The sequence below is a fragment of the Psammomys obesus genome, unplaced genomic scaffold (genome assembly GCF_907164565.1).
Source record: "Psammomys obesus unplaced genomic scaffold, mPsaObe1.curated_primary_1811, whole genome shotgun sequence".
Taxonomy (NCBI): domain Eukaryota; kingdom Metazoa; phylum Chordata; class Mammalia; order Rodentia; family Muridae; genus Psammomys; species Psammomys obesus.
The window spans coordinates 14,746,995-14,772,968 of record NW_026596131.1 but is presented as its reverse complement, the minus strand read 5'-3'; the positions used below and the strand labels follow the sequence as shown (position 1 = coordinate 14,772,968).

Genomic DNA, 25,974 nt, shown 5'->3' with positions numbered 1-25,974 from the left:
TCCACACTAGCCGAGAGAGAGGGAGGGAATGAAGTGACCCTAGCAGTGGCTGCTGAGAAGAGGGGCTGAGAGGGAGCTTGGTGTCCTTGCTTGACTGGTGGCACGGGCAGAGTCCGCTTCATGCGGGAGTGAATGGGAAATAGCCAAAGGCAACCAACTCCACCCTGTACTTTAGGGCAGCTTATCCAACACCATCAAGAGATTCATGGAGGATGTCACCCAAACTCTCAGCTCATGTTCCTTGTTTGGCCAGCTCTGGCAGAGCCTGAATGTTAGGGGACACAGTGCCACTCAGTGAGCACGTCAGTGCAACGGGCTTCATGAATACATTCAAGTTCAGTCAGACTGATGAGGACTTGGAATGAGGTGAACTGCGAGCATGTGCAAGACTTCACTGTAGGTGTGCATCCCTGCTGGGCCCACACTGACCGTTTACAGATGCAAGGTGAGCACAACTTGCATTAATCCTGGGGTGGGCCAGGTGAGACCTGAGCCACAGCAGCCATGAATATCCCTTCACCAGGCTTCCTGACCAAGGTGACTAAAGTGTTACTGCCTACCACTGAGAGGCTGTTAAGACAGGCATTTAAAACAATTCATTTTAAAAATGGGTGTGTGCACGGCTGTGCCTGAGGCTGTGTATGTACACATGAGGACCCAGAGATGTCAAAGGAGGCATCAGAGCTGCTGGAACTGGAGTTACACGTGGTTGAGACCTTGGTGTGGGTGCTGGGAACTGAACCCAGGTTTTCTGCCAGAGCACTAAGTGCTTTTAACCACTGAGCCACATCCCCAGCCCCTAAGGCAGGTATGTCTCTGAAGCGCTTGCTCACACTGTTTTGCAGTGACACTGTGGGCATGGTGCACTCACAGCTCCTAAGACTTTCAGCACCAGCTCTGCTCACAGCTGTGAGTCTGGAGGAGCCAGTAGGCACGTGTGCCAGGAGACCCAGGCCTGTGATAAGCCTGATGCAGTGGAATGAACAACACAAACCCACTCACCCACTCTAGCTTGGGCTGACCAGTGGCAGGGCCACTCCAACAAAAGTAGCCTGCTTTCTCCACACTCTCACGTGCTGTAGCTCAGAAGCAGTGGACCAACTTTTCAACTAAACTCTACGGTTCCAAACAGTGGGCAAGATTTACAACTAAAGACTAAGAAAACCGGTTCAATCAGCCCAGAATCTCTGGGCAAATGTCTTCACTCTGATTTCCAGCTCTGAGGCATGGAGTTGCCAAGCAGCAGCCATAGCTCTATGCCTTTTTGGGAGGGGGAGGGGGAGGAGGAGGAGGGGGAGGAGGGGGAGGAGGAGGAGGGGGAGGAGGGGGGGGGGGAGGAGGAGGAGGAGGAGGAGGAGGAGGAGGAGGAGGGGCTCTGAGTGCACTCTAGACAGGGCCCCCACGGATGACAGAAGAGATGCCATGTGTTGTGTGTGCAGCTTCAACTGAGAGAAGCAGGGAGCTGGCCCCTCTGATGCGGCTGCCAGTCCCTCTCCAACTGACGGCAAGGACTCCCAGAGATGACATTAGTGTTTTCAGGCACCCTCCAGGGGAGTGACGCATCGGAAGCAGCTTCCTGCACAGCTCAGCTGCCATGTGACACTGAGCTGCAAGGATCGTGATGCTAAAGGTACACCTGTGTGACTCAGATGTTGGAGCCAGTCACAGACTGGGGAAGGGGATGGGGAAAATTAACACTGGCCGGGGGTGAGGGGATGGGGGCGTGGCTAATGACACTTGTACTTAGCCCACCTGTTGGTGTAATGATCACACATGCAGACACAGTTGGGTTCCTGAACTGAGGGTAGGAGAGACACGGGTATCCCAGAGCCTCATGGGCTGGGTGATAGGTGCAGGGGCTTCTGGGAGTTGTTTAGATCAGGAACCCACAGAACACTGCCAGAAAGGCCTAACAGCGCACAGGACACAGGAGGGCGACATCTGAAAAGTGTTATTTACTTTAAAGAAACTGTTCCAATTACTGGGTTGACTGTGTAGAGCTTGAATTCTATATGATATTCTTCAGGACACACAGACAATACAACATCCAAGTTTTACCACTGTTGAGCTGTGAGGGAGAGCACAATGGTTTTCTAGTAAAGCAAAGCTGGGATCACAAATTGCTTCCTGTTTTCATGTCATCCCTTGCTTGGCCAGGAATGATTCTCCCTGGCTCTCTGCCAAATGGCCTGCCCTGTCTTAACATCTCCACAACGCAGCCTGCTACCCTCTTGCAGGAGGAGGACACTGGGGCAGGAGCTGGGCTTGGCCTCCTGAGCCCGAGAACCGAGGGTCTATTCTCACGTCTAGACGAGAAGTAGTAAAGACCACGATGTTCTAGGACTGGCTTCCAGAGCAGCGGCCACAGCTCTCTAAACTGCATCTGATGAAGGCAGTCTCTGAAAGCTCCCTACAGGGAAAGCGACTGTACTGGACATGAGGCTGCAAGTCCTCAAACAGCTGGCACGGTGAGGTCAGGTCCTCTGATGATCCAGAAATGACCAAGTCTTCTGCCCATCTTTAGAAACACAGGTTGCAAGGCTGGGGTGGTGGTGCTGTGTCCCACACCCTGGTACTTCAGAGAAAATCCAGTGACCCCCCTCCCTCCTGAGCCCACACTGCTGGCCTGATGGAGCCTTTCAGGGAGTTACGCTGACCCATTGCTCCGGCCTCCTCCTACCTGTGTGGCTGTCATTGTCACCTCCAGTGGCCTCCAGAGCACCTGCATGGTCTTTCTAGTTGACCCCCAGTACCCTTGGATGACCCACTAAGCTTAGCTTTAATCAAGGCTTTTCTGGAAAGAGGAATCAAGTTCACAGGTTGCTGGCCCCATTCAGAACACATGCAGCTTCCTTGGTCACTGAACCCCTCGGTGCTGGGGACCAAAGCTGGTCCTTGTGTGTTAGGTGAGCACTCTACCACTGAGCTACATGCCCAGCACTCAACTTTCTTCAGCAAATCCCTGCTGGATTTCTTTCAGTCGGGGCAGACACAAGCACAGCCTCTATCTTTCAGTGCACACTCAGTGCCTTACTGCTATGGGCTGAGATGGAAAAGGATCTTTGTTCTTCCTGACTCTTGACAGGAGGGAAAGAGCAGAGGTGGCTAATGGCTGGCTGTCACCTTTATGCTGACTGACCGGTACTCACAGGGACCTGAAGGGTTCTTGGCTGCTGTCTTCTCCCTGGAGTCACTCTGCCCATGTCTGAGGAAGGAAGAAGCTTGGGATTTAAGCCCTGCCCCCACTGCAGTCTCCCAGGCTTAGGCTCCACAGTTACTGGCTCCCACTGGAGTACACACAAGAGCAGGGCTCTGGGTCAGCACCAGTGGTGAAGGTGAGGGAAGCTCTGTTTTGCTGTCATTCCCTCTAGCATCAGCTCTACCTTGGATCTGTTACCATGGTGATGCACTTTTGACATCCTATAAAATGTCACTACTCAGCAGAGTTGTAAAAACCCTGGCCCTGTCCTCTGAGGCTCCCAGTGCCTTTGGAGTGGGACTATATCCCTCCCTCTCAAGTCTCCAGACAGAAAATCTCTTGGCACAAGTTTCTGATGAAGGTACAGGTGACAGGCGGGAAGCTGGGGTGTATACGGTGGCACCACTTTCCCTCCTGGGGTTGGAGCTTTGGCAGGGCATTTGTGGACAGTGGGCACTACTGTCAAGGGGTAAGGAGGGTGCTGGTCCTCTGATAGGCTGGACCGTGGGCCATCACACCCACTCCAGCTTCTACTCACCCTCTGCTGACCTACGCTCACGGTGGGCATCAGAAACACAGGGAGCTAGATGGATGGCGTGGGCAGGCAAGGCTGCCCACTGTATACAGCAGCGAAAAACAATTCTACAGACAGCAGGATTGCTCAGTCAGTAGAAAGTACTTCTGGTGTAAACCTGGTAAGCTGAATTCAACCCCCAGCATCCATTTGAAGGTGGAAGGAAAAGAAATGACTCTACAAAGTTGTCCTCTTACCCTCACATGTGTGCTATGGTATGAAGATACCTACAAACACACCATACACATATTCAATCATAATAACTTTTTTTTTTAAGAAAACTCCCCCGCTCTTTAGAAATTCGGTAATAAAAATGGCAGCCACGAGTCTTGGTACAGTTGGGTCAGGTACAACATGGAAACAATAGAGATGCTCTGACAGGCAGGGACAGTGCCCTAGCCACAGCACCTTGCTCTGTTCTGTGGAAGGAGCGCACAGAGAAGCAGAGGTCATATCAAGTCTCACAGGGGCTAGAGGCTAGCCCAGGGCGCCCCCTGTCGGGCTGTCCAGCTGAGAGCCTCACTGAAGGAAGGAGTAAGCTAGCTCCTGGCTGGATTTGCAGCCTTACCTGGCATGCAAGAACTTTCCAGAGTCCACAGTCGGGTATGTGATGCAGTGCTAGATCAAAGGCACATGTGTGCAACGGGGAAAGAGAGGCCCCGAAAAAAGAAGGGGTGCTCAGAGGACCTATGAGGTCATCAAGCCACGACTTATGGAAAACAGAGGAGTGGTGACGCCACAGACCCACACCTGAGTGGAGTGGAGATTGGCGCTCCCACTGGGCCAGGCCTGTATGTCAGCTGACCACAGGCCAGAGAGCAGGCCATCCCAGGGAGCGCTTTGATAAAGCAGAGCTGGGAGAGGAAAAAGACAGGGCATCTGGGAGGGGGCAGCTTGCGAGAATGGGTGTAAATGTAAACGTGCCGTCCGGTTGCCATGGTTTTGACGCCTTTCTGCAATATTCAGAGAAAGGGGCTAAAGAGAATGCTGTTCTTTGCTTGACGTGAAAGACTGGCTTTACACAGGAAAGCGTTGCCAGTAACGGATTCTGCAAGTCATGACTTGTAAACACTGCATCAGCTCTGGAGTCTCCGTGTGGATGTGGGCACCACCACGCTGGACAGGAGAAGAAGGCTGGCAGGGAGGAAGGCTGCTGTTTCTTTTCCTCTTTGAAACGCCCTTTCTCAAATTTTGTTTTTTCTTTTATGTGTATAGGTATCATGCCTACATGTATCTGTGTACCATGTGTCTACCTGGTGCCTGTAGTGGCCAGAAGAGGGTGTCAGATGCCCTGGAACTGTAATCACAGTTACAGGCCACCCTGTGGGAGCTGGTAATCAGACCTGGGTCCTCTGCAAGAGCAGCCAGTGCTCTGAACCGCTGAGCTGCTCTCCTATCCAGTTTTCCAAGATGTGAAGGATACATAGAAAAACTTGTTTTCTACACACACACCACAGATCACAACTTTTGAGAGGGTAGGCAGAGGGGGTGAGGCAGACACACCTGGGCTCCTACAGTAGCTGCTGTGCACAGTGTGCTGTGGTCCCCAACAAAGCATGACTCCTTAACCTGCCACCTCCGAGATCAAAACTGAGGACAACGCTGATATTCACCCATCAGAGCAAGAGTCAGGCTGGCTGCCCTGTGACAAGGCCCTGGCTCCCAGCCTTTGGGCCAGAGGAAGATTCCAGGGTCCCCGGCTACACTGTACGATTCACACAGGGTCTCACCAAGATTAATCATAAGAGAAGTAAGGCCTGCTTAGGGCTCAGGTTTAAATTCTACAGTGTGAGGATGAGCACAGGCACATAGCAAGAAAACCCAGCTAATCCTCATTTTCTGTGTGATGTCAGCAAAGTTCAGGGGTTACGACTTATGGCAGAATAACAATGCTGGCGATTAAACCTCAATTTCTGGGCAGTGAAGGGTCAAGCTGCTAGCCTGGGTAGAGCTTCGGCAGGTGAGCACTGAGGGCCCTGCAGGGTGAGTAACACCCTTTGCCTTATGCAACAGGCTCTTGACCTCCCACTTCTTACTCTAGGGCTCTGCTGGGCGCTTCTGGCAGTGAACAGCATCCCTGGCTTCTGCCCACCAGAGACCAGTAGCACCTCACTCCATCCTGGTTGTGATAAGCAGGATGTCTCAGCTGAGAGCCACCGCTCCACACTGCCAGGGTCTGGCACACACGAGGCTTGCAAAGAGAAGACAGATGGACTTGTCTGGCAGCCTTCCTGCCTGACAAGCCAGCAAGCTCACATATCCCTGGACCAGCCTGTAAAATACCATCCCATTGTAAAATGCTCTCCCCACTTCTTCAAGCTCCAGTTAATTCCTATTCTGTTGTGTCCAATGTGGATGGTTTTGGCTCATTTATCTGAGCAAATGAAGGTGTGTGCTGTTTTGGGGTAGAGCAGACCCTTGGCAAGGGGAGGCAGTAGGCAGCAGCAGGATGGGCCAGAAAGGCAAGGACTCACCAATGAGGGAGTTGAGTGCTGAGTAGGAGCTCACGCGCCGCATCTTGTCGATGGTCTCAAAGGACAGGATGTACTCCTCATTCTCAGGGCTGCCCAACGTGCTGCTGGCGCTACTGCTCGTGCTGAGGTTCCCGGGGGAGAAGGCCACTATGCTGCCCGCTGTCCAGAATAAGACAGGCAGGAGGTCAGGGACTTACAGTTAATGGCCTGTATGACTAAACATGAGCTTTCCTCACACCGGGCACACGTACACACACACATGAGCATACTAATAGACATGTGTGTGCACCAATTGGAGGACCCCTCTCCCTGGAACTGAGATCACAGGCAAGCCCTGGCTGACTGGAGGAGGTGCGTATCATGACCCTGACTGGTCTGGGTGCTCTGCCCGTGTCTGGAATGAAGATTCTGACTCAAGAACACTTGGACAGCAGTCATGCTGGCACACAGCACCTCAGGGCCCGTGTTCTGCAGAGCAGGGTCAAGGGGCACATAGCATTTTTGATAAATGTCTCATAAAGAGTATGCTGAACCTTCCCATCCCAAATACTGGTGTCTAGCATCTTACATTCTTCCGTCAAGCTCAGATTCTGCAAAGATTTGTTCAGGTTCCTAGCTGTGGTGACGGCTCGGATGTTCCCATAGGAGCTCACTGAACGGAGTCTGGGGGTGCATGGGCTGTCTCGAACTGGGGTCAAGCTTCCTCCCTCTAGGAAAGAGGGGGAGAGGAAAGAGTTAGCAATGGGTTTCAGGATGGAAGCATGGAGAATGCCTGGAGTCTGCAGCCATGGCAACAGAGACAGCTGGTGTTACTGAGACAAGACTGAATGTGGAAGGGCCCTCGTGTCACTCACCTGATGTGAGTGTGGGACTCAGTGGGACAAAGGCAGTATTTGAAGCCATGTGGGTATTACATCACAAGACAGCATGGACCAGAAGGGCATGAGTATCTCTGAGGCCATTCTGGTGTCTGGTGACAGGTAGCAACAGGGTGAGGCTCAGCATCCTGTGCCTGGCAGGAGGCCCATTATCCCAGCAGCTGCCCCTCCCCATCACTGGCTGTTTCCATCCAACAAGCTTAGGCTTCATTTCCTTCCCAACTGACCGAAAGGAGGAATGCTTTGTTATTGACCATGAGTATCTTTAGTGTGATCTGGAGGGAGGGGTAATGAAAAGCAAACACAGAAGATGACTGTATTCTCCAGCGAAAAGGACAAATGTGAGAAGATGCGCTTCCTAGCCTGACTCACGGAAGCATGAAGCCGACAACAATGTGATGCAATTACTCATCACAGGAAGACAGCTAATGTTCTTTTCAGCACGCCCCACTGCAGAGGTTTGCCGTCTTTCAAGACGTCCCCAAGTTTGAATGCCAAGAAGGATAAGAAGGAAGGAAATAAGAGGGTCAGCATGGCCCCTTTCCTGTACTTGGGCTCTTCTCCTGGCCTGACCCAGCAGGACCACCAGACTATGGAGGCAGTACTGGAAAGCGCGCTCAGCCCTGGCTGCACCAGACCACTGTTAGTTCTGGTGAGGCCAGGAAGGAGGTCCCGGGCTCCAGGAGCTGCTATACCTGTGGCTGCTGGGGAAGGCAAGGGGTAGTTCTTCTCCTCTTCCATGAACTGCAGGGCCACAGTGCAGAAATTGCTCTCATATTGCACTACGAGGTGACTCAGAGCCACCACCAGCTCCTGTTGAGAGGGAGAAGGGACAATTATGTCTACAAAGGCAGGAAATTGACTGGACAGCAGGTCTGCAAGCTAATGCCTAAGGTGACTGGAGCACAAAGCAAGGCTGTGCTCAGTGGCACAGCGCAGAAGTGCAGAGGAGGTAGGGCTGTCCAGGCAGCAGGCCAGTGGCTGTCAAAGGGTGTTCCCAGGCCAGGCACACCTCTCTTAGTCTGCTCACTTGTTGCTAGGCAGCAATTATCAAGCCAAGGCCCCCTGACTGTGAATTCTACACCCTGGAGTATTTCAAATCAGGCTCTCGAGCCTGGCCAAAACTGCCTCTTTTGGTCCCACCCAATGGACTGGAGGGCACAGCTGACAAACGGAAGCATTCTCTTCTTATTTCTGTTTAACTAGTTACTTACATTTATACCCTGACTGCAGTTTCCCCTCCCTCCTCTCCCCCCAGCCCTTCCCCTGCGCCTCCCTTCAACCTATCCACCCTCCTCAGTTTCTCCTCAGAAAAGGGCAGGCCTCCCATGGATACCAACCAGCGCTGGCATATCAAGTTGCAATAAGACTAGGCACATTCTCTCCTATTGAGACTAGACGAGGAAGCCCAGTTAGGGGAAAGGGATCCAAAGGCAGGCAGCAGAGTCAGAGACAGCTCCTGCTCCCACTGTTAGGAGTCCCACGGGAAGACCAAGCTACACAACTGTAACATATGTGCAGAGGGCCTAGGTCAGTCCTATGAAGGTTCCCTGGTTGAATCAGGCTCGGGGAAGATGGAAGGAGAGATAACTAGAATTGGGCATGTGGGGGCAGGGAGCAGGCACATCTCTGAGATGAGCTAGAAACCCAGAGCACAGGAGTCTATGAGGGTGAAGTATTCCCTACAATGAGCAAGAAGCTACCTTAGCTATAGTAGGTTTCAGTCACTATGAGGGAATGAGAAAAGTCCTTGAATTAAAACATGACAGCTAGGCCTACGTGGCTGAGTTTGAGGAGAAAGGATTTACATGCAGTTTATGATAGGTTAGCACCAAAATTTAGAGATTGAAAGTCAAAAGGAAACAAATGGAATGCAGGTTTGTGAACATGCACACTGCTCTCTGAAAAAAGATGTCTGCAGAGACCTAAGGTCTGAGGAGAAACCCTTGCTTGCTACATGAAGCCTTGCCTTGAGGCTCCCCAAGAGCTGACTGTGGGCGGCACACAGGGGCCACCGGGGCCGCCTTGGGTCCCTCTCCTTTCCTTGGATGCTCTCTCTCACCTCCAGTGCACACACCCCTTAGCTCCCCCACCTCTCTAGGCTGATTTTTCCAATAGCTCACCATCGCTTTCTTATGCCCCTAGAACCTCAAGCTTATCATGAAGGTGAGGGTAAACTGCTTTGCATTCAGACCCTTTACAACCTCTCAATTATGCCCAGGGACCCACAGGCCATGTTGCTTAGGCCAGAGGCCTGGTATTGGTCTCTACCTGCCCCTTCCACATCATCAGATGCTGAAGTAGACTAGACCAGGGTGAGGGCCCACTGAATCTTCAGACACTATCAACCCGAGGCCGGGCCCCCGAAGCTGCCTGACCCATCAACCATGCAACCAACCCTCTTCATCTCTGCAAGGGATGACAGTTTCCTAGACAGACCCTACAAGCTGGTACTCAGCGGGCTCCTCTGGGGAAGGAGTCTACACCTGTCTTCAGAAACGTCACATTCTCCCTTTACTCTCATATAAAGTAGAAGAAGCTGGTGTTGTCCTTGATGGTTAATCTAGACCAAGGCCTTGGCACTCTGTCTCACAGAAGGCCGTGAGTGGTGAGCCTGTCACTTAAGGAAAGGAAAAGGTCAGGAGTGTAACTCACACTGGAGGGTCCTTACTGTGCCTAGTAAGGACAGAGGCTCTCTGCATCAGCACAGAGCAACTATTTGATGGCAGAATGCATGTACCAGATGTTTACCCAGAAGACAGAAGGTCTGCCCAAGGGACCTAACTAGAGCATGGGTAAGGCTTCCACCACCAGTGGAGCAGTGCCAGGCTGTGTGCGTTGTCCCTTGCCTCGGTATCCCCTGGTGGGCAGGCCTGTCTGTCAAAGGCACCACTGTACCCTACACTGCTGAGCTTTTCTACTCAGTGCAGACTGTACTTTCCCATCAGCACTCTGGCCCCCACTCTGCTTCCCAGCAGGCCCTTGGTCTCCACGCCCATGGCAGTAGCTCTGACGATGTCCATCAGTTTGAGACTGAGTCAAATCCATGGCTGAGGAAGGTGAGCAGGGAGCTGCTCTGTGGGTGTGTCTGTCTTCATATAAATGAAGATAAATGAAGTATCTGAACAGAGTGTGCCCAGGAAAATGCCCACAGGGACCCTCTGGTGGATCACAGTCCTCCTTCCGTCTCAGGCCCTTACAGGCCAGGCAAGGCAGAGCGGCCAGACCACTGGCATCCTGCTCATTTTGTACTTCATGGACAGGTTGAGGGTCAGAGTGATGTGGGAGGCTGCTAAGAATTTGCTGACTTTTAAATTCTGCAAAAATAACCTCATTAAAGACTCACTGGGCACAGTGGTGCATGACTGTAATCCCAGCACTTGGGGAAGCAGAGGCAGGTGGATCGCCGTGAGCTTGAGGCCAGCCTGTCTACAAAGCAGGCCCAGGACAGCCAAGGCTACACAGAGAAACCTTGTCTTGAAAAACAAAACAAACAAACAAAAAGACTCATTATTTTAATTTTAATTATTTTTATGAGTTTGTTTGCCCATTAGTGTGGGTCTGAGAGGGGGCTGAGGCGTTGGATCCCCTGAAGCTAGAGTTACAGGAAATTGTGAAACACCAGATGTGGGTACTGGGAACCAAAGTCATGTCCTCTGCAAGAGCAGCAAGTGCTCTAACCTCTGAGTCATCAGCCCAGCCACACCCCACCTTGTTGGTGTTGAGATTCACATGTCCCTGCCTTCCAGGTGCTGGGATTGATGACGATATGCCACCATGCCTGGCTTAGTCAAGGCGGGACAGAGACGGCCTTTACTCCTGTGTATGGTGTGCATGTGTCTGTAGGAACGTGGAAGTGGAGCAAGAGGAGGATGGCGGATGGCTTTCTTGATCACTCTCCTTCGATTTATATATTCAGGCAGAGCCAATTCGGCTCCCTCCCTCCCATGATTTTCTGTTCTCACTGTAGATGCAGGCCACCACGCCCACGAAGCTCTTACATGTGTGCTGGGGACCTGAACTCTGGTCCTCAAGATTACACTAAGAACTTTACCAGCTGAGCCACCATCACATCCCCAAAAGTAATCTTTTTACATGGAGTGTGTGGCCTTAGCCACTGACCTTGTTTCCCTCACTGTCCAGGACAACTCAGCCAGCAGCTCTTTCCAGACTGGAATATGCTCATGGCCATGTTCAATAGCCACAGCCCAAAGCTGTGGTCCAAAGCTGGGAGACACCATGGAGCCCCAAAACAACAGGGTATGAGAAGAGGGAGGCCAGTTCTGGATCAATAGCAGCATCCTGAGTGGCTCCACAGTGCTTGCTCCAGCTGGTTTGCTTCCATGTGCATCCCTTAGAGCACTATGGACCAGAAGATCTGGTAGCTATTTATTTTGTGCGTATGCATGTGTGAGCACACGCATGTGGTGGCCAAAGGCTGACACTGGGTGTCCTCTCTTATCATTCTCTACCTTATCCTGAGCTGAACCTGGAGCTTCCTGACTGGCTAGACTGCCTTCATCCTTTTCAATATTGTGACTACCAGTACTTACTGCCATGTCTAGCTTTTTATATAGGTGCTGGGGATTTGAACTCAGGTCCTCAAGCACGTCCAGCAAGTGTTCTTATCCACTGAGCTGTCTTCTTACCCTGACATGTGGTTCTTAATGCTGGCATCTTGAAGTTGCTGGTGTTAACCTCCTCACCAAAGCCCACCTGACCACCTGACTAGGACTCTTCTCTGATGTGTCCGGCTCCCCACATTTCACCATTTCTACTTATCCATTTGGCCTATGAGTGGCTGAGTCTCCCACTTGGATGCAGGTTCCTATGGGGAAGTCACCTAGGGGCCCAAAGTAGAAGCCAACACCCACAGAACTTTAAGAATGAAGTGTTACTGCAGGTCTGCAAGACCGAAAGCAACGGCAAGAAACGGCCAGGTAGGACACAGGGCATAGGACTAAGTGTCACCACTACCAGCCTCGTCCTCTTCCTTCCCACCCCTGCCATGCGGCTGGGCTGCACACTGAGCATGGCACGAGCCCAGAACCTTGCATGAGTTCCTCCCTATACCTCCCCTGCTAGCTGCTATGTACTCTTGACTACCTAGGTACCCCTTGGAGACTCAGTTCCCTCTGCAAGACAGGGCCTAGCCTTCTGACACACTCTAGGACTCCCAGCCGTGCTCTGAAGCAGCTTCCAGGTGCACTCATCCAAGTCTGGCTTGTCTTGCTCAGCCAGACCATGTAGAAGACGGGCTGTCACTAACCTCTAGAAAAGCCCAGCCCGCGCAGAGCTTCATGTCAAGTGCAGGAATGGATAGACAAGTAGAGAGAGGAACAGTGCCTTTCCCAGGCTCCCCAGTGGAGAACATCTGCTAACTGCCAACATTCTTGGAGGCTGACACAGCACGCAACCCTGCCATCCGCTGAGTACCACATAGCCCACAATGATGAAGCAAAGCACACTGGAACTTGCTGGAATCAAGGACTGAGCCCCTCAGAGGGACACAAGGGAACACAAATAGGAGCAGATACAGAGGCACAGTGGGACCTCAAGACACGCTCCTGTGCCTGTCAGAACCTCCCTTCTCCTGACCCAGGTCTCTGACATTTCGGTGACCATCCTTTCCATTTGTAAGTTATTCCTGGGAGGAGGAGAAGGCTTTCCACACTTTGGAAAGAATCTTAAATGACAAAGAAAACGTTGACCCTTAGCTTTCATCAGCTGCGGCCCTGGGGAAACTAAAGGGGAAGAACTGTGCAAAGGAAACAGGTCTTAAGCGCTGTTGGTCAGAAGCACACACAGGAAAGTAGCAGAGCCAATGACAAGGCATCTCAAAATTTCACTTTCTCCCTTAAAAATACTGGGTCTCACTTCGTAGCTTTGGCTGGTCTGGAACTCACTATGTAGACAATGCTGGTCTCTAATTCATAGAGATCTGCCTGGCTCTGCCTTCCAAGTGCTGGGATTAGGAGTATGGGCCATTACGCCTGACTTCTCACTAGACGTTTTTAAGATCTCTTAACAAGATGAGGCATGGGGGTGACTTGGGTCAGTTTCAGAAGGGCCCAGAGAGGAATGGCCTCCTACTTTTGATACTGGTAAAGAAACAATGTTCAAATCCAGAAAGAGAATCCAAAGCCATGCCCAACCTCTCCATGGGTCTACCATCAAGGGGAGCCAAACACTGTTGCTCAGAAATGCCAGAAAGGGGGCTGGAGAGATGGCTCAGCGGTTATAAGCACTGGCTGCTCTTCCAGAGAACCCAGGTTCAATTCCCAGCACCATATGGCAGCTCACAACTGTCTGTAACTCCAGTTCCGGGAATCCCACACCCTTACACAGACACACATGTAGGCAAAACACCAATGCACATAAAAATAAAAAGAAATTAATCATTTAAAAGACAAGACATGCTGAAGGAAGCCCAGTGGCTCTCAGCGACAGCATGGGCACCTGACAGTTTGGACTGCAAATTTCATATATATCCTCTGCTCTAGGAGCAGCTTCCAGGGTCACCAGGGTCACCAGGACACCAGAGAATTCCCCTCAAAGGCCCTTGTTGGCTGGGAAAGACGGGCTCAAAGCCACGTGGAACCATCTCTGTATGGAGCTGTGAGCCTTTGGGAGCCGAGAAATAAGACTCTGTTGTCGGCAAGTGAAAGGTAGAGTAAGGGGGACACGCTGCACGGACCTGTCATAGCTCTTTAGAAAGCCAGTGCCACATGCCTTTGCCCAGACATGGAGATGGCTGCTGTGTAAGGACGCCAGCAGGGCCAGCAGGGCCAGCAGGCAGCCGGGCGTGGTGGTGCACGCCTGTAATCCTGGTGCTTAGGGAGGCAGAGGCAGGTGGATCTCTAGGAGTTCCAGGCCAGCCTGGTCTACAGAGTGAGTCCAGGACAATCAAGGGCATACAGAGAAACCCTGTCTCAAAAAACAACAAAACAAAACAAAAACCTTAAAGCAGTGCCCTCCAGGGAACAGGCACAAGCAATGAGGACAACACTGTAGAGAGTGGCAGGCATGAAGATCAAATGATGCACACAGGTAGACTAAGAGGCCCTCTGTGCTGACTCAGCTCTAGGTACACGGGGATAGCCATGGGTCCCTACTTCAGCTACTGAGCTGGCACCACATACCTTCCGGACCATGGGGCTCCCATCATTGATCAGCTGGGCCAGCATCATGGCCACATTGTGGTCAATGGTGGTAGAGTGGTCTGTCCTCTCAGCAGAGTTTCCCACAAAGGTGCCAAGGGCAAACACAGCTGCACATCGGACCTGCAAGCAGGAGATGGAATCAGTCACACCCGTGGCTAGTGTGTCTACCATGTGAATTTCTGCTGAGCCTGTCTGCAAGTTAATTCAATTCAGTTCATATAAGTTTAACAATTTAATTTCACAGCACTTACTGCACAGTCCTCCAGCCCAGAGCTACACTGGTTTTGATGAGTGTGTGGGTAGCCTGGGAGCTGAAGGCGGAGGCAGTCCAACACCAGCTCCGGGATGACCAAGCTGTCTGTTGGAGTCTGTAGACTGGCCTGCACAGTCTGGACTCTGATTACAGAGCTGAAGAAGACAAAGGTGTTCTGGAGAGGACTGGCTCAAAGCTGGCCTGGGGGAAGGTGGGTGGGGCTGAACCATGGAGGAAGAGTTGTGGCAAGCAGAGGAGGTGTGGGTCTACTCTGAAACAGAGAAGCTAAATAGAGACCGGAAAGGGTAGAGTCCCCAGGGTACATAGGCAGTGAGGGAAACAGTACTGGGCTGTGCAAGGTACCTGCAGATCTCAGCTCAGCTTAGCTCCCAAGGCCATGTGACCTTGGGGAAAGAAGTGAAACCTTGGGGAGCCAGTGTCTTCCTCTCTGTGATAAGCACCAGGAAACATCCTGCACAAGGCTGGAGGAAGACCTGTGCAACACTGTGCAAACAATCTTGGACTCCCAGATAGTGAGAGATGACTATGGAGCAGTCAGTAATGTAAAACAGTTGGAGAGTAAGGTCAGAGGCCTGCCAGAAAGTGCAGACTGCTTTAGAGTGGGAAGGCGAGTGGCTCTCAGTGCGCAGGCTAAGAGTCACTGCTGCCCAGTGAGCCACACACTAGGCTCCACATCCTTCCCAATCTGGAGATGGGTGTTACACTGCAGAACTAGGGTGTGCCTGCTCTAGGTCCGTGCACCCTAAACCTTCAGTCTGCATGTGGCTCGCACAGATGGCCAAGTCTTAAGAGGAGCCAAGCCTGGAGGATGGAGGAAGCAAGCCACTGTTTTCCAGTTAAGCAAAAGGACCAGCATCACTAAAAACCAAAACCAAAACTAGAACCAACTCAATAGATTATTTCAATGCAGACTCTAATGGACATCAAGAACTGGCTTGTGTTCTGGGACTGGGACCCTGTGATACTGGTTTGCTTAAAGATTTCTCATAGATGCCTCAGCAGCTATAAGTTCTGGGGCCGTCCCCAACAAATCCCATCCTTTGCTGGGCCATCCAAAGTGGAGTTCCCTCGGCAGGGCAAGGGCTGTCCCTTGTGGGTAAATGAGGCAGGATCTGGGCCTGAGAAAGCGACAGCTCTCAAGGAGATAGGACAGGGCCTCCCGCTACGGTATGGGCTTCCTCCCTGGACAATTTTCAAGGTTTCTTAGCAAGTTCATTTGAAGCTTTTCAGCAAGACATGTTTTTGCGGTAACTTCGATCTAACTCTCTCCGGGCTCTCCACGGCCGCACGGGGGCCTGAGAACAAAACAGAAACGGACCTGTCCTTGGCATGTTCGGGGACAGATGGCTCTGATTTCTCAGGTAGTTAGCCTAGGTCTGATGTGATATGCACACCAGGCAATTCAGAACTGCCCAGTAAGCTACAGCCAGGGCTGCACTTTCTACCTGGACCCTTAGCTTACTAACTAAAGCACAGTACTCACTTCTGAAAATCACTTCTATTCTCACTGAGATCCAAACAGTCTATAACTGGGTCTTCCTGCTTCAAAAAATAATTTTGTAATCTACGTGATAAGCATTCTAGTGATGCGGGATATCATCTGAGCCTGCAGTGTCTCACCTCCCAGAAAGGAGTACCTGGACTTCAGACAATCCTGGTAACACAAATGCACACACACACACATGCACGCACACACGTGTGCTCGCGCACACACACAGCTTGTGCTTTTAGCAGGTGTACCAGGTTAGACACACATAGGACATAGGCCACAGGACCAAACATGAGGCACAAGGCCCTGACTGTGGCCCCCGACCCCCAGGATGCACAGTACAGAATGGTTCAAGCTTGCTGCTTAGACCCAGCCAATGCTGTGCCAGCTTGCAGCTACCCTAGTGCGTAGAGTCGGCAGGCTGTGAGTGAACAGCCGAATTGTGATGCAGTAGCAGCCATCTTGGGATCCGTGCACGGTTCTAAAGGTTGTGGATGCACAGCCACGCTCAAGTGTGGGCAGGCTTCTGTGCACTAGTCCCACATGACCTCCTCAGAGCAAGTCCTGGGGGGACTGCGGGTGTACAGCACCCACAACCACTCTGTCCCAACACAGAAGCTGCCTCTGCAAGGACAACTCACCTCAGGGATGGGGTCAGAGAGGAGGCTGTAGAGCTTTTCGTGGGCGCTATCTCTCACTCCACACCACCTCGCAGAATCGAAATTCTGCCAGATCCTTCCCAGGCAAATGGCCACCCACTGTCGCAGCAAGGGGTGAGGGTCACTGAGCTGCTCCAGACAGATGGCAATCAGGTTCCCCTGCAGGCAGGCTTCCTAGACAGGCAGGGCAAAGATAAGTGGTCCTCTGCCCTTGGACCGAGGGCTGGGGCCTTACGAGGTGACAGCTGCCTTGCTCAATCACGCTATACTATATTTGCTCATTGTAAATCCTGCCAACTGAGATTTGTCCTTCAATGGCGAACTTAAGAAGGCCTGGCCTTCTGCGGAGAACACCCCCAGCCCTGCCTGCTGCCGTGATCTGAAGGCTCCACAGACCACCTGAGTGGCAGCTCCCTCTGCAGTTATGGCCTGAGCTGCAGCCCTGCCCTAGTCACCTTTCTGCCATCCCTGGAGGGCTTAGGTGGCTGGAGCTGCTGTGTGTGATACTTACTTGCCCTGTTGTATAGTTGTTGACGATGACAGCGAGAATGAAGGCAGTCATGGTCCTATGTTCAGCCTGGAAGACAAAAGGCATCATGGCTGTGCACCTCCACAGCAGACTCACCTTTCTCAAGGTGCTGTGCACCTTTTGCCTTCACCACTTGTCTCACATGTAATGAAAGCAGCGTGTACCACCTTCTTGCTGAGGCACTCTTAAAGGTATGGGGCACAGACCGATGCTCCCTTAGTGCTAATGCCACAGAACATGCCCAGGTTGCTCCACTGTCCTCTGTCCTGGGAAGACAAAGTGTTGGTATTAATTGCTCTGCCAGGCCCAACATCCATGCTTTCCCCTCTGTGCCGCTCTCAGTAAGCCTGTGCCCTAGTCAAGCACACTGGCAGTGAGACGAATGTAGCACTTAACTCGGCTTCAGTTCTGGTCTTCTACTTCATATGAATTTCCTCTTCTTTGTGTTTGGAAGCCCAACAGCCCATGATGACGGCTTCATGGTGTCTCACGTGCACCATGGCTATCTCATGGCTTTCTACGTGCACATCAACAGTTTCATCCTATAGCCCGTGGGACTAATGCCAGGTTCTTAGGGTTCCACTGACCCAAGATTCCTTCTTACCCCTAAGCCTCCTAATAAACAATTTTCTGTCTTGCCGTCACCAGCATCTTGGCCATCACCCTTGCTTTTCTCGGCCTTCCAAAGGTGATGTCCACTGAGCTGTCTGCACAGAGTGCAGTCACCATCTTCACTATGGGGAAGAGCCCAGCCATCCTTCTTTGTCATAAAATGTCTGCACCTTGCCCTCTGAGTAGCAGCATCATGTGGCAGGAAACTGGCAGTTGCTGGGAGGACTGCCCACCATCCTGTGCCATCGCTGTGATGAGCCACCACTGCAGCTGCTGTCTGCCCTTCCTGTGATCTGCTGGCTTTGGGAAGCTTCTTCACACTTCTGATACTTGCTACTTTGAGTCTGCTGTGTTTCTGTGAAGTAATTTTGAGTTGTTCCAGGGTTCACTGTACATGTCTTTCTTCAGTTCTCTAAGTTGCAGCTATGGTCTGTTCAGGTGCTGCCTCTCCACTTGCAGTGCTCTGGAACATTGTCCCTGAAGCGGCCGCCCTGAGCCATACTCAGTGAGTAACTTCTACCTGGCTGTGTCATCACCACCTGAGGTTAAACTGGGGGAGAGAAGGGTGTCTTCCTCCACTGTAGCTTGGAGTTCATATTCCCTCCTCCTCCAAGATTTGTCTGTTTAAAATAGTTATCATTTTTAAGGATAGGTAAAAAGTAGATTTATTTTCTTACAGCAGGCAGAAATGTATTTCTGAAGAAAATAGTGGTTGACTGGCATGATTAAACCAAACTGCCTTTATCCACCAGTCCTCAATGTCCTGTCTGAATGTGTCTCAGACTTTTTGCGGAGCCCCCCCCCCCCCCCCCCTTCTCAGAGGTTGCTAGGTCTCTTGTGTGTTGATGCAGTGGCCTCCTTCCCTTTGGAGTACTCAACAACAGCCTAAGGGCGGGGCTGGGTCTTCTGGCCCTAGTATAGGGACTCTGAAGGAAGGCTTTGTATTTGCACCTTTGGACCATGAACTTCAGAACCAGATGTGGTTTCCACAGCAGTTTTCCTGCTGTGCCTCACCCAAGGGCAGTGCAGACTCAGGCCCTGCCCTGTGAGTGCTGCAGGCTGAGGTCTTTGCTCAGTAGTCTCTTCTTTCTCTGCACATCTCACAGATGGTCAGTTCCTCAAAAGCAAGACAAGTCCTGCTAGTTCTAAGAGGGATAGGCACAGCCTGCAGGCTCCTGGTATGAGCAGGGCTGTCTCTCTTGGCAAGTGTTGCCTACACAGGGCCTTCGGTCCTATACAGAGTCTGTGTAAGGCAGAGTGCTCTGAAGTTACGGTGGTGGCAATGACTGCTGCCCACCAGGCCCCGAGGGACTCCTCCCTTCTCTGAGATCTGAGCAGGGAGGGTGTGGCTGCCCAGGCTGGGTCAACCAGTTTAGAGGGTTCACTTTCCTTAATTTGTATTCTTACTTCTGAAGGAAGACAAGGGCTTGTCTCCAAAACGTGGACAAACTATACACTAAGCTGCCTGTGACAGTGTATCAATATCACTTAGGTAAAGCACATAAGTATCATTTACCCATCACGTACCAGCCCTGCTTAGAACTTTGCTAGCAGCTTTGTTCTTTCCTTTCTCTCTAAAAATCACATCATTTCATTTAAAACAGACAAATAAAAAAACAAACAGCCAGAGGAAGAATTTACATATAAAAGTTCCTCTTATAGTCACCATCTCAGTAACTATGCTGCTGTACTTGAGTATTCTGACACTGTAAGCCATATGAAAGCATGGCTGTTCTGTCTGCATTACTAATGCATAGCAGCTGCAGGGAGGGAAAGACTAAAGAAACTGATAATAAAATATGAGAAAACTACCACATACCCTATAGTCATCTAATTTTCAAAAACAATATAATAAAAAATATGTACGAAGGTCAAACTTTCAAACAATGTTTTCCTTTCTTCAGTAAAGCATGCCAACGTTTTTTTCTGTTAAGGGACCTTCAAGGCACTCTGGGCACCATACTGCAGACACGCAAGTACTCTTCCATCTGTCTGTCTGTCGAGGGTGCAGGTTGTAGGTAGCGGAGACGCCATGCTGAGGCAGAGGCGTGCAACAGCAGCTGGCTGGCATACGGAGGAGGAGGAGGAAATGGAGCCGTGTGGGCAGTAAGTGGTGACCCACTGTAACTGCAGGCACCTCTCTACCTTGCCCCCAGCGAGGACTAGCAACCCTAGTGTGCCAGTGGAGACAATCCCGTGCTGCTGAGAGAGAAGTGTGGTCAGTCCTTACAGGCATGTATGGGTCTGCCAAGACAGAAAGGAAGTACTTGTGGCCGTTGTCCTTCACGAGGTCAGCCTGGCACGACTGCGGAGAAAGCAGAGAAGAGAGGCCGTGAGTGCAGGGACGGGCAGGCTGTGTAACGCCTTCTTAGGAGGCCAGAGCACGCAAACTTTCTGTGCATCTTTTCTCCAACGTCCAGTTCTCGCTTGGGAAACAGGTCTGGATCTTGCCCATGGGAAAAAGGCTGGCGTCCTAATTCTAAAAAAAAAAAAAAAAAAAAAAAGGCACCACTCCTCTAAAAGCTTTGGCTAGTAGGCTGCTGGTGGCTGGTTTAGGGACCATGCTCTCCACCCTGGCTCTCCCTTCTGTACTCAGGCCAGATGCCTTCCTCTCAGGCTCCCAGCTTCTGCCCAGGTTCACCACCTGGCAGAAAGAAAGATACTTTGATATCTTTTGTTTATTTTATTATTTTGATGTGTAAAAGTGTTTGCTTATGTTTGCTTGCATGATTGATTGTATGTATGTATGAATGTGAAACACATATGTGCTTGTTGCCCGAAGAGGGCAGAAGAGGGCACTGGATGCCCTGGGGCTGGAGGTACAGATGGCTGTGAGCCACCGTGTAGGTACTGCACCTCTGCAAGAACAAGTGCTCTTAACCACTGAGTCAACTCTCTAGACCCAGAAATGAAGATATTCAAAGACATGCGCGTGTCTCTCACTCTGACAGCTGGAACCCCCCAAACAGAAACTTCCCTGGGAATCTCATGCTGCAAGAAGTAAAAGGCAACAGCCAGAGGAAGTACTGTCTTCCAGAGATTTCACGCAGACCACATTACAGGCTGAGACTAAAAGCCAAATAATGATGGCCAACAGAGGGTGGAACCACACCTTGACTGGTACTGCTTAGATGTGCAAATCCTTTGCCTTCTACTTAAACTTTAATCTTACTTCTGGAACCTTAAGATGGAATGGGGTATGTGTTAGGAGGAAGTTTTCTGTATTTTTCTTTTTTGTTGTTTCTTTTCTCAATGTGGCCACATTGAAAAAATTGTTTTCTGCTTTCAACTTTTAATTTGGCTTTTTGGGGAGGGGTGGTTGGGACAGGGTTTCTCTGTGTTTTCTTGGCTCTCCTGGAAGTTGAGCTGTAGACCAGGCTGGCCAAGAACTCACAGAGATCCTCTGCCTCTGCCTCCCAAGTGCTGAGATTAAAGGTGTACACTGCTGGCTTTCTGAGGACGGGTGGTTGGACCTAAACGTGGGCACAGGTTGTGGCTCTAAGGGTTGAAAACAGTCAGGCTCCTTCAGCCAGTTTCAGACTTCTCCCTTTTCACATTCCCCAGCTCCCCTCAAGAGTCCCACTTTTTCTCTCATGCTCTTGGTGTCTTTTAGGCTCTTCATTTTTGCTCACAGATGTTTTTTATTTTTTAGATTCCCCTACTTCTTCATGGGCCCTTTCCCCCCTCCCAGATTCCTCCCTTCCTTGCGGGTTCATGGTCAGGCTGCCTCACGCGCTTGCCTGCCTGCTTACTCGCCTTCTTTCCTTCCTTCTTGGTTGCCTGCTTCCTGCGTCATCTCAGGCTCCCCTCCTCTTGCTTTCCACACGAGGATGCTTGACAGCTCTACTGTTTCTGTAGTGTGGCTACCTCCTACAGCTCTTGGGGATTTTGTCTGGATTCAGGCCATACTGCACTCTAGTGGGAGCCTCCTATAGACCCCATTCCTAAGCAAAGGAAGAGCTGCAGGATTCCGGGTCCAATGTAAGTGCTAGAGGACCCCAGAGATGCAGCCCTTTCTACCTCAGCTGCTCCTTGCTATCAACACAGTGCCATCTGTGTGGTCATCACATGCCACACACTGGAGGGCCTGCCACGCAGTACACCAGTGTGCTCCAGTGACGTTGTCAGTCAAGCCCTGCTATCAGCTGCTGCGGGGATAACTGAGTGGATAGCTGAGGTATACCACGATACGTGTGCTGGCAACACTGGGGGAGTTACAGGGAGCTAGAGGGTTGTGAGGGGTTATACTTTCTGGAGAAACAAGGAAGAGAAGGGGAGAAGGGCAAGATGGAGAGGAAGAAGGAATAGAAGAGAAACATGTTCAGGACCCCAGTCCTAGAACTTGGGGTAGAAAGAGGCAGGTGACCAGGTGCTAGGAAGCACTGAAAGCCAGCAGAAGCTGAGAACAAGGGACAGTGCAGCTTGAACCCAGGTCCACGGTCAGCTGTCAGCAGCACTTTTAATATTGACAGGATCTAACTTGACAGGATCTAGCTGTACAGGAGACAGAAGACCCTTCCCTAACGTATGGCATCATTCCACTGACTGGGGTCCTGACTATAGACAAAGCACATGAGCTGAGCAGTAGCGTTCATCCTTCTCTGAGTCCTCCTGCAATATAAGTAGCTGCCTCAGCCTCACGATCCTGCTGCCATGACGACCTGCCACATGGACTGTGCCTTTTGAACTTGAGTGCAAATAAGTTGATCCTTCCTTCCATACCTTGCCTTAGTCATGTATTTCATCACGGCAGCACAAAAAGCAACAAATCCCGGTTATCTTATGGCTGGGAGCAGAGGTGGGGGGCAAGTGGAGCACAGGGGGATGAGGCAGTCCCAGAGACACGAAAAAGCACTAAAGGAGATGGAAGGGCAGGGTGCTTACTACTCACATTACTCCCTGGAAAGGTGGGTGTGCAGAGGGGAGCACACTAGAGACAGGAGACACAGGTAGAGCCATTCAGGAAGAAGGTGAGCACAGAAACCTGGAGCCAGATCAGAGCTGACATCACACAGGCAGTGGTGGTACGAAGCTCTCAAAGTGAATAGGGTAAGACTGAGGCCTTGGCCCAGCTGTTCATAGCATGAGGCACGGCAGCTGTGGAACTGGGGAGAACATGGCCTCTGTTCTGATTGCTCTTGCCTTCCATTAGGCTGATCTGGGGGGCATATTTCAAAGTTCTGGTTCTTCAGGATCTTGCTTTAGGCATTCAGAAGTTGAAGATGATGCTGTGGGAGGTGTCAGGAGGAGGAAAGGAAAGATGCAATGGCTCAAGGTCAGGTTCTCCAGCCTTCTAGTTTAGGTTTACAACTTGGTGCTTGAGTGGCACAAAGATGGAATAGTGTAAAAAGTCATGTGACCCATGAATGACGGGTACTGTGGAGACAAATGCTAAGGCCTTCTGGGTCCAGCACCCAGGCTGATGTGCCTGCCACTTTCTCACCTGCTCCCAAAAGCTCTGCCCGAGGCTCAGAGACCCTCAAGGAACCCAGCCTGGGACATAAGGACCCTCCTGACTTTCCAGAGCAGGTCCTGAGCCCTTCTCAGAGGCAGGTGGCTACTGCATGAGCTCTACTGGGTGCTCAGTGTGATGAGCACTCTTCATGGCCCGTCCTGGGTCAGGGGCCCAGAAAAATGCCTCCTGGAGGGGTGGTGAAGGTGCCAAGCCAGCTCATCAGGTGGATGCTGGCCTGGCTCTGTAAGGTGTAATTAGACAAGGTGGAGACGGCTGGCTCAGACTGAAGGCTTCTGACCCCAGCGCCTGCTCACGCAGCCACACACGTCACAGAGTTCCCTGCTTTAGTTGAGGCAGCTAACAAACAAGCCAGAAGCCTCAACCTGTCATAAAGTACTCGTCCTTGAGCCACAGCCTGCCCATGACACGCCCTGCACCCTGCCACCCCGGGGCTGCAGACCGCCCATGCCTGCAGCAGCTCAGGACGAAAGCTACCTTTGTTTTCAAATCAGAGCCCCAACATTTACTGGGAGCTCCTTAAGCGCAATGCACCTGAGAGTAATAGACTGTCCTTAATTCATATCCTACTAATTCTGAGCGTGAGCCTCCCAAGTCAGAAGATCTGAAATGATCACTTTAATAAGCCTTCAAAAGCGGAGTCTGCCGAGTACGAGGCATATATTAAAAGATTTCTGTTTTGATGAGCTTGTCAGGCTACTGCAGAGCAGTAGTTTTGGCTGCTCTTCACACATCTGCTTTCATTGCCATGCTCACAGGTGTCATGTGTATACCGGTTCCACTGCACGGAGAGCGCCCTGCCCCCAGCAGCTCCACTTGCTGAGGGAGATGCAGTTCCCTTGACCTGCTTTCTCTGTACCAGTCCTAGGCCAGCAGCCTCACCGAGTTGGAGAGCAGAAAAACCAGTGACAGGTCACGCTTTGTGGAAATACAGGTTTAGTGGAGGAGGTAGAGGCATTGGCCATGGCTGCACTCTGGAAGGCAAGATTCTGCTAGGCAATGCCTCCCCAAGATCAGGAACAATAATGACATAATTAAGCTAGAGGACAAGGAGGGGGAGGAAAAAAAGAACAGGAAAATGAGGTTTTCCTGGTGGACCGTCTCTGCCACAATGAAACCCACTACAAGCCCCATGCAGGACTTCAGGAAACCAGACAGAGGAAAGGAAGGTAGGGAGAAGGCAAAGGTGAATAATCCCCAAGTCTGACTGTACAGCTGTGGCTGCAGTTTGCAAACAGCACTGCTACTGGGCCACCCACGTGAGTGAATCCCCCTTCTTCAGGGCCTGGGTCTTGCTTTTTTTCTAAAATTTTTACTGCTCCATGATGCAGAATAGAAAGACAAGAAAAATCATGGAATTGTGGGAAGAGAAAGGGGCCCTGGTAGAAGCCCCTGCCAGTCAGGCAACAAGAACTCTGCGTAGTCCGAAGCATTTGCTGTTCAAGTTGCTGACACAGGGCAGTGTTCCTGCTAAAGAGGCACTAGTAGGAATGTTAAAATGGGAAGGGACGCTGCTGGAGGCTGAGCTTATATGGACTTCTCCCTTCTCAGCTGGATATCTGCAGTGTTCTGGGAGAAACCCCGTTTACAACCAAAGCTTCATCTTTACCCTCTTGTGCAACCTTGTGACCTCTGCCTAATCTTGTCAGACTGGAATCCTGTCCAAGGCCTCTAAAGCCATGTACTGTCTCGTTTATCAAAACAAAAGCAAGGAAAAGGCGGCTTCTTAGCAAACCTTTGAGCTGTGACTTGGCCACTGCTGAGACACATAGGTAGGACTCTTCAAACATGTCTTTTCCCCCAGTGCCTTTCTGCATATTAAGCTGGTACTTGAATACATGTTAAAATGTCTTCTGAATAAGCCCAGCTCTGCTCCACAATGGCTCACCCTGTAATCCCTTTTCTGTGGCCAAGTCAGGGACTGGCTTTACCTGCGTGGAAGTCCCTTCAGGGCTCCTTCCTCAGGCTGCTAGCAGCACAGCTGGGCTGTCTCTCGCTGTTTCAAGCATTTCCACAGTACGCAGTGTGGTGATCTGATCCCACACCCTTATTTTTCTCATGGAGGACTCCTTGCTCTTTTCATAGTTCCTGATATCTCTGCAGCCCTCACAGCACCAGCCTCACTGTGTCCTTAGGACAAAAGCAACCTCACACTGTCAAGAACCACTTGAGCCAACCTTTCTTTTGTAAGATTTTTTAAAGATTTACTTTATGAATGGGAGTTTGCCTCATTCACGTCTGTGCACCACATGTGTGCAGTGCTTGCGAAGGCCAGAAGAGGGCGTCAGGTCCCCCGGAACTGAAGTCACAGATGGCTGAGAGTTACTGTCAGAGTTCTAGGGACTGAACGCAGATCCTTGTAATTGCAACAGGTGCTCAAAATCACCAAGCCACCTCTTCAAACCCTATGCCAACCTTTCAGTGAACTACTGCTTTCAGTTTGACCACTTGCTAACTGAATTGTTGGTGGGATTTTTTTGTTTGTAGGAATCCTTTACACACGAGGGAGACCATTTGTTTTTACGTGTTGCATAATTTTAAATATTTCCCCATATAAGATTTATTTATAGTCAAGTAAGTTTCTTTCCAAAAACATTTAAATTTAAAATTGCAGTTTAAAAAGCTCAATCAGCCCAGGTTATAACTTAAT

At 51.0% G+C, this 25,974-nt stretch overlaps 1 protein-coding gene across 1 annotated transcript in view; it reads right to left on the bottom strand.

Annotated features, from left to right (window-relative positions):
* Window positions 1–25,974, bottom strand: part of Rptor (regulatory associated protein of MTOR complex 1) — a 238,570-nt gene that overhangs the window by 37,285 nt on the left and 175,311 nt on the right. The window contains exons 13-19 of the mRNA XM_055592285.1: window positions 20,082–20,156; window positions 17,222–17,287; window positions 16,693–16,884; window positions 14,268–14,408; window positions 7,821–7,938; window positions 6,816–6,956; window positions 6,248–6,406 (exon numbers count right to left, since the gene is read on the bottom strand). Of these exons, the coding sequence (XP_055448260.1) occupies window positions 6,248–6,406; window positions 6,816–6,956; window positions 7,821–7,938; window positions 14,268–14,408; window positions 16,693–16,884; window positions 17,222–17,287; window positions 20,082–20,156 (892 nt within the window). The remainder of the gene's footprint in view (window positions 1–6,247; window positions 6,407–6,815; window positions 6,957–7,820; window positions 7,939–14,267; window positions 14,409–16,692; window positions 16,885–17,221; window positions 17,288–20,081; window positions 20,157–25,974) is intronic.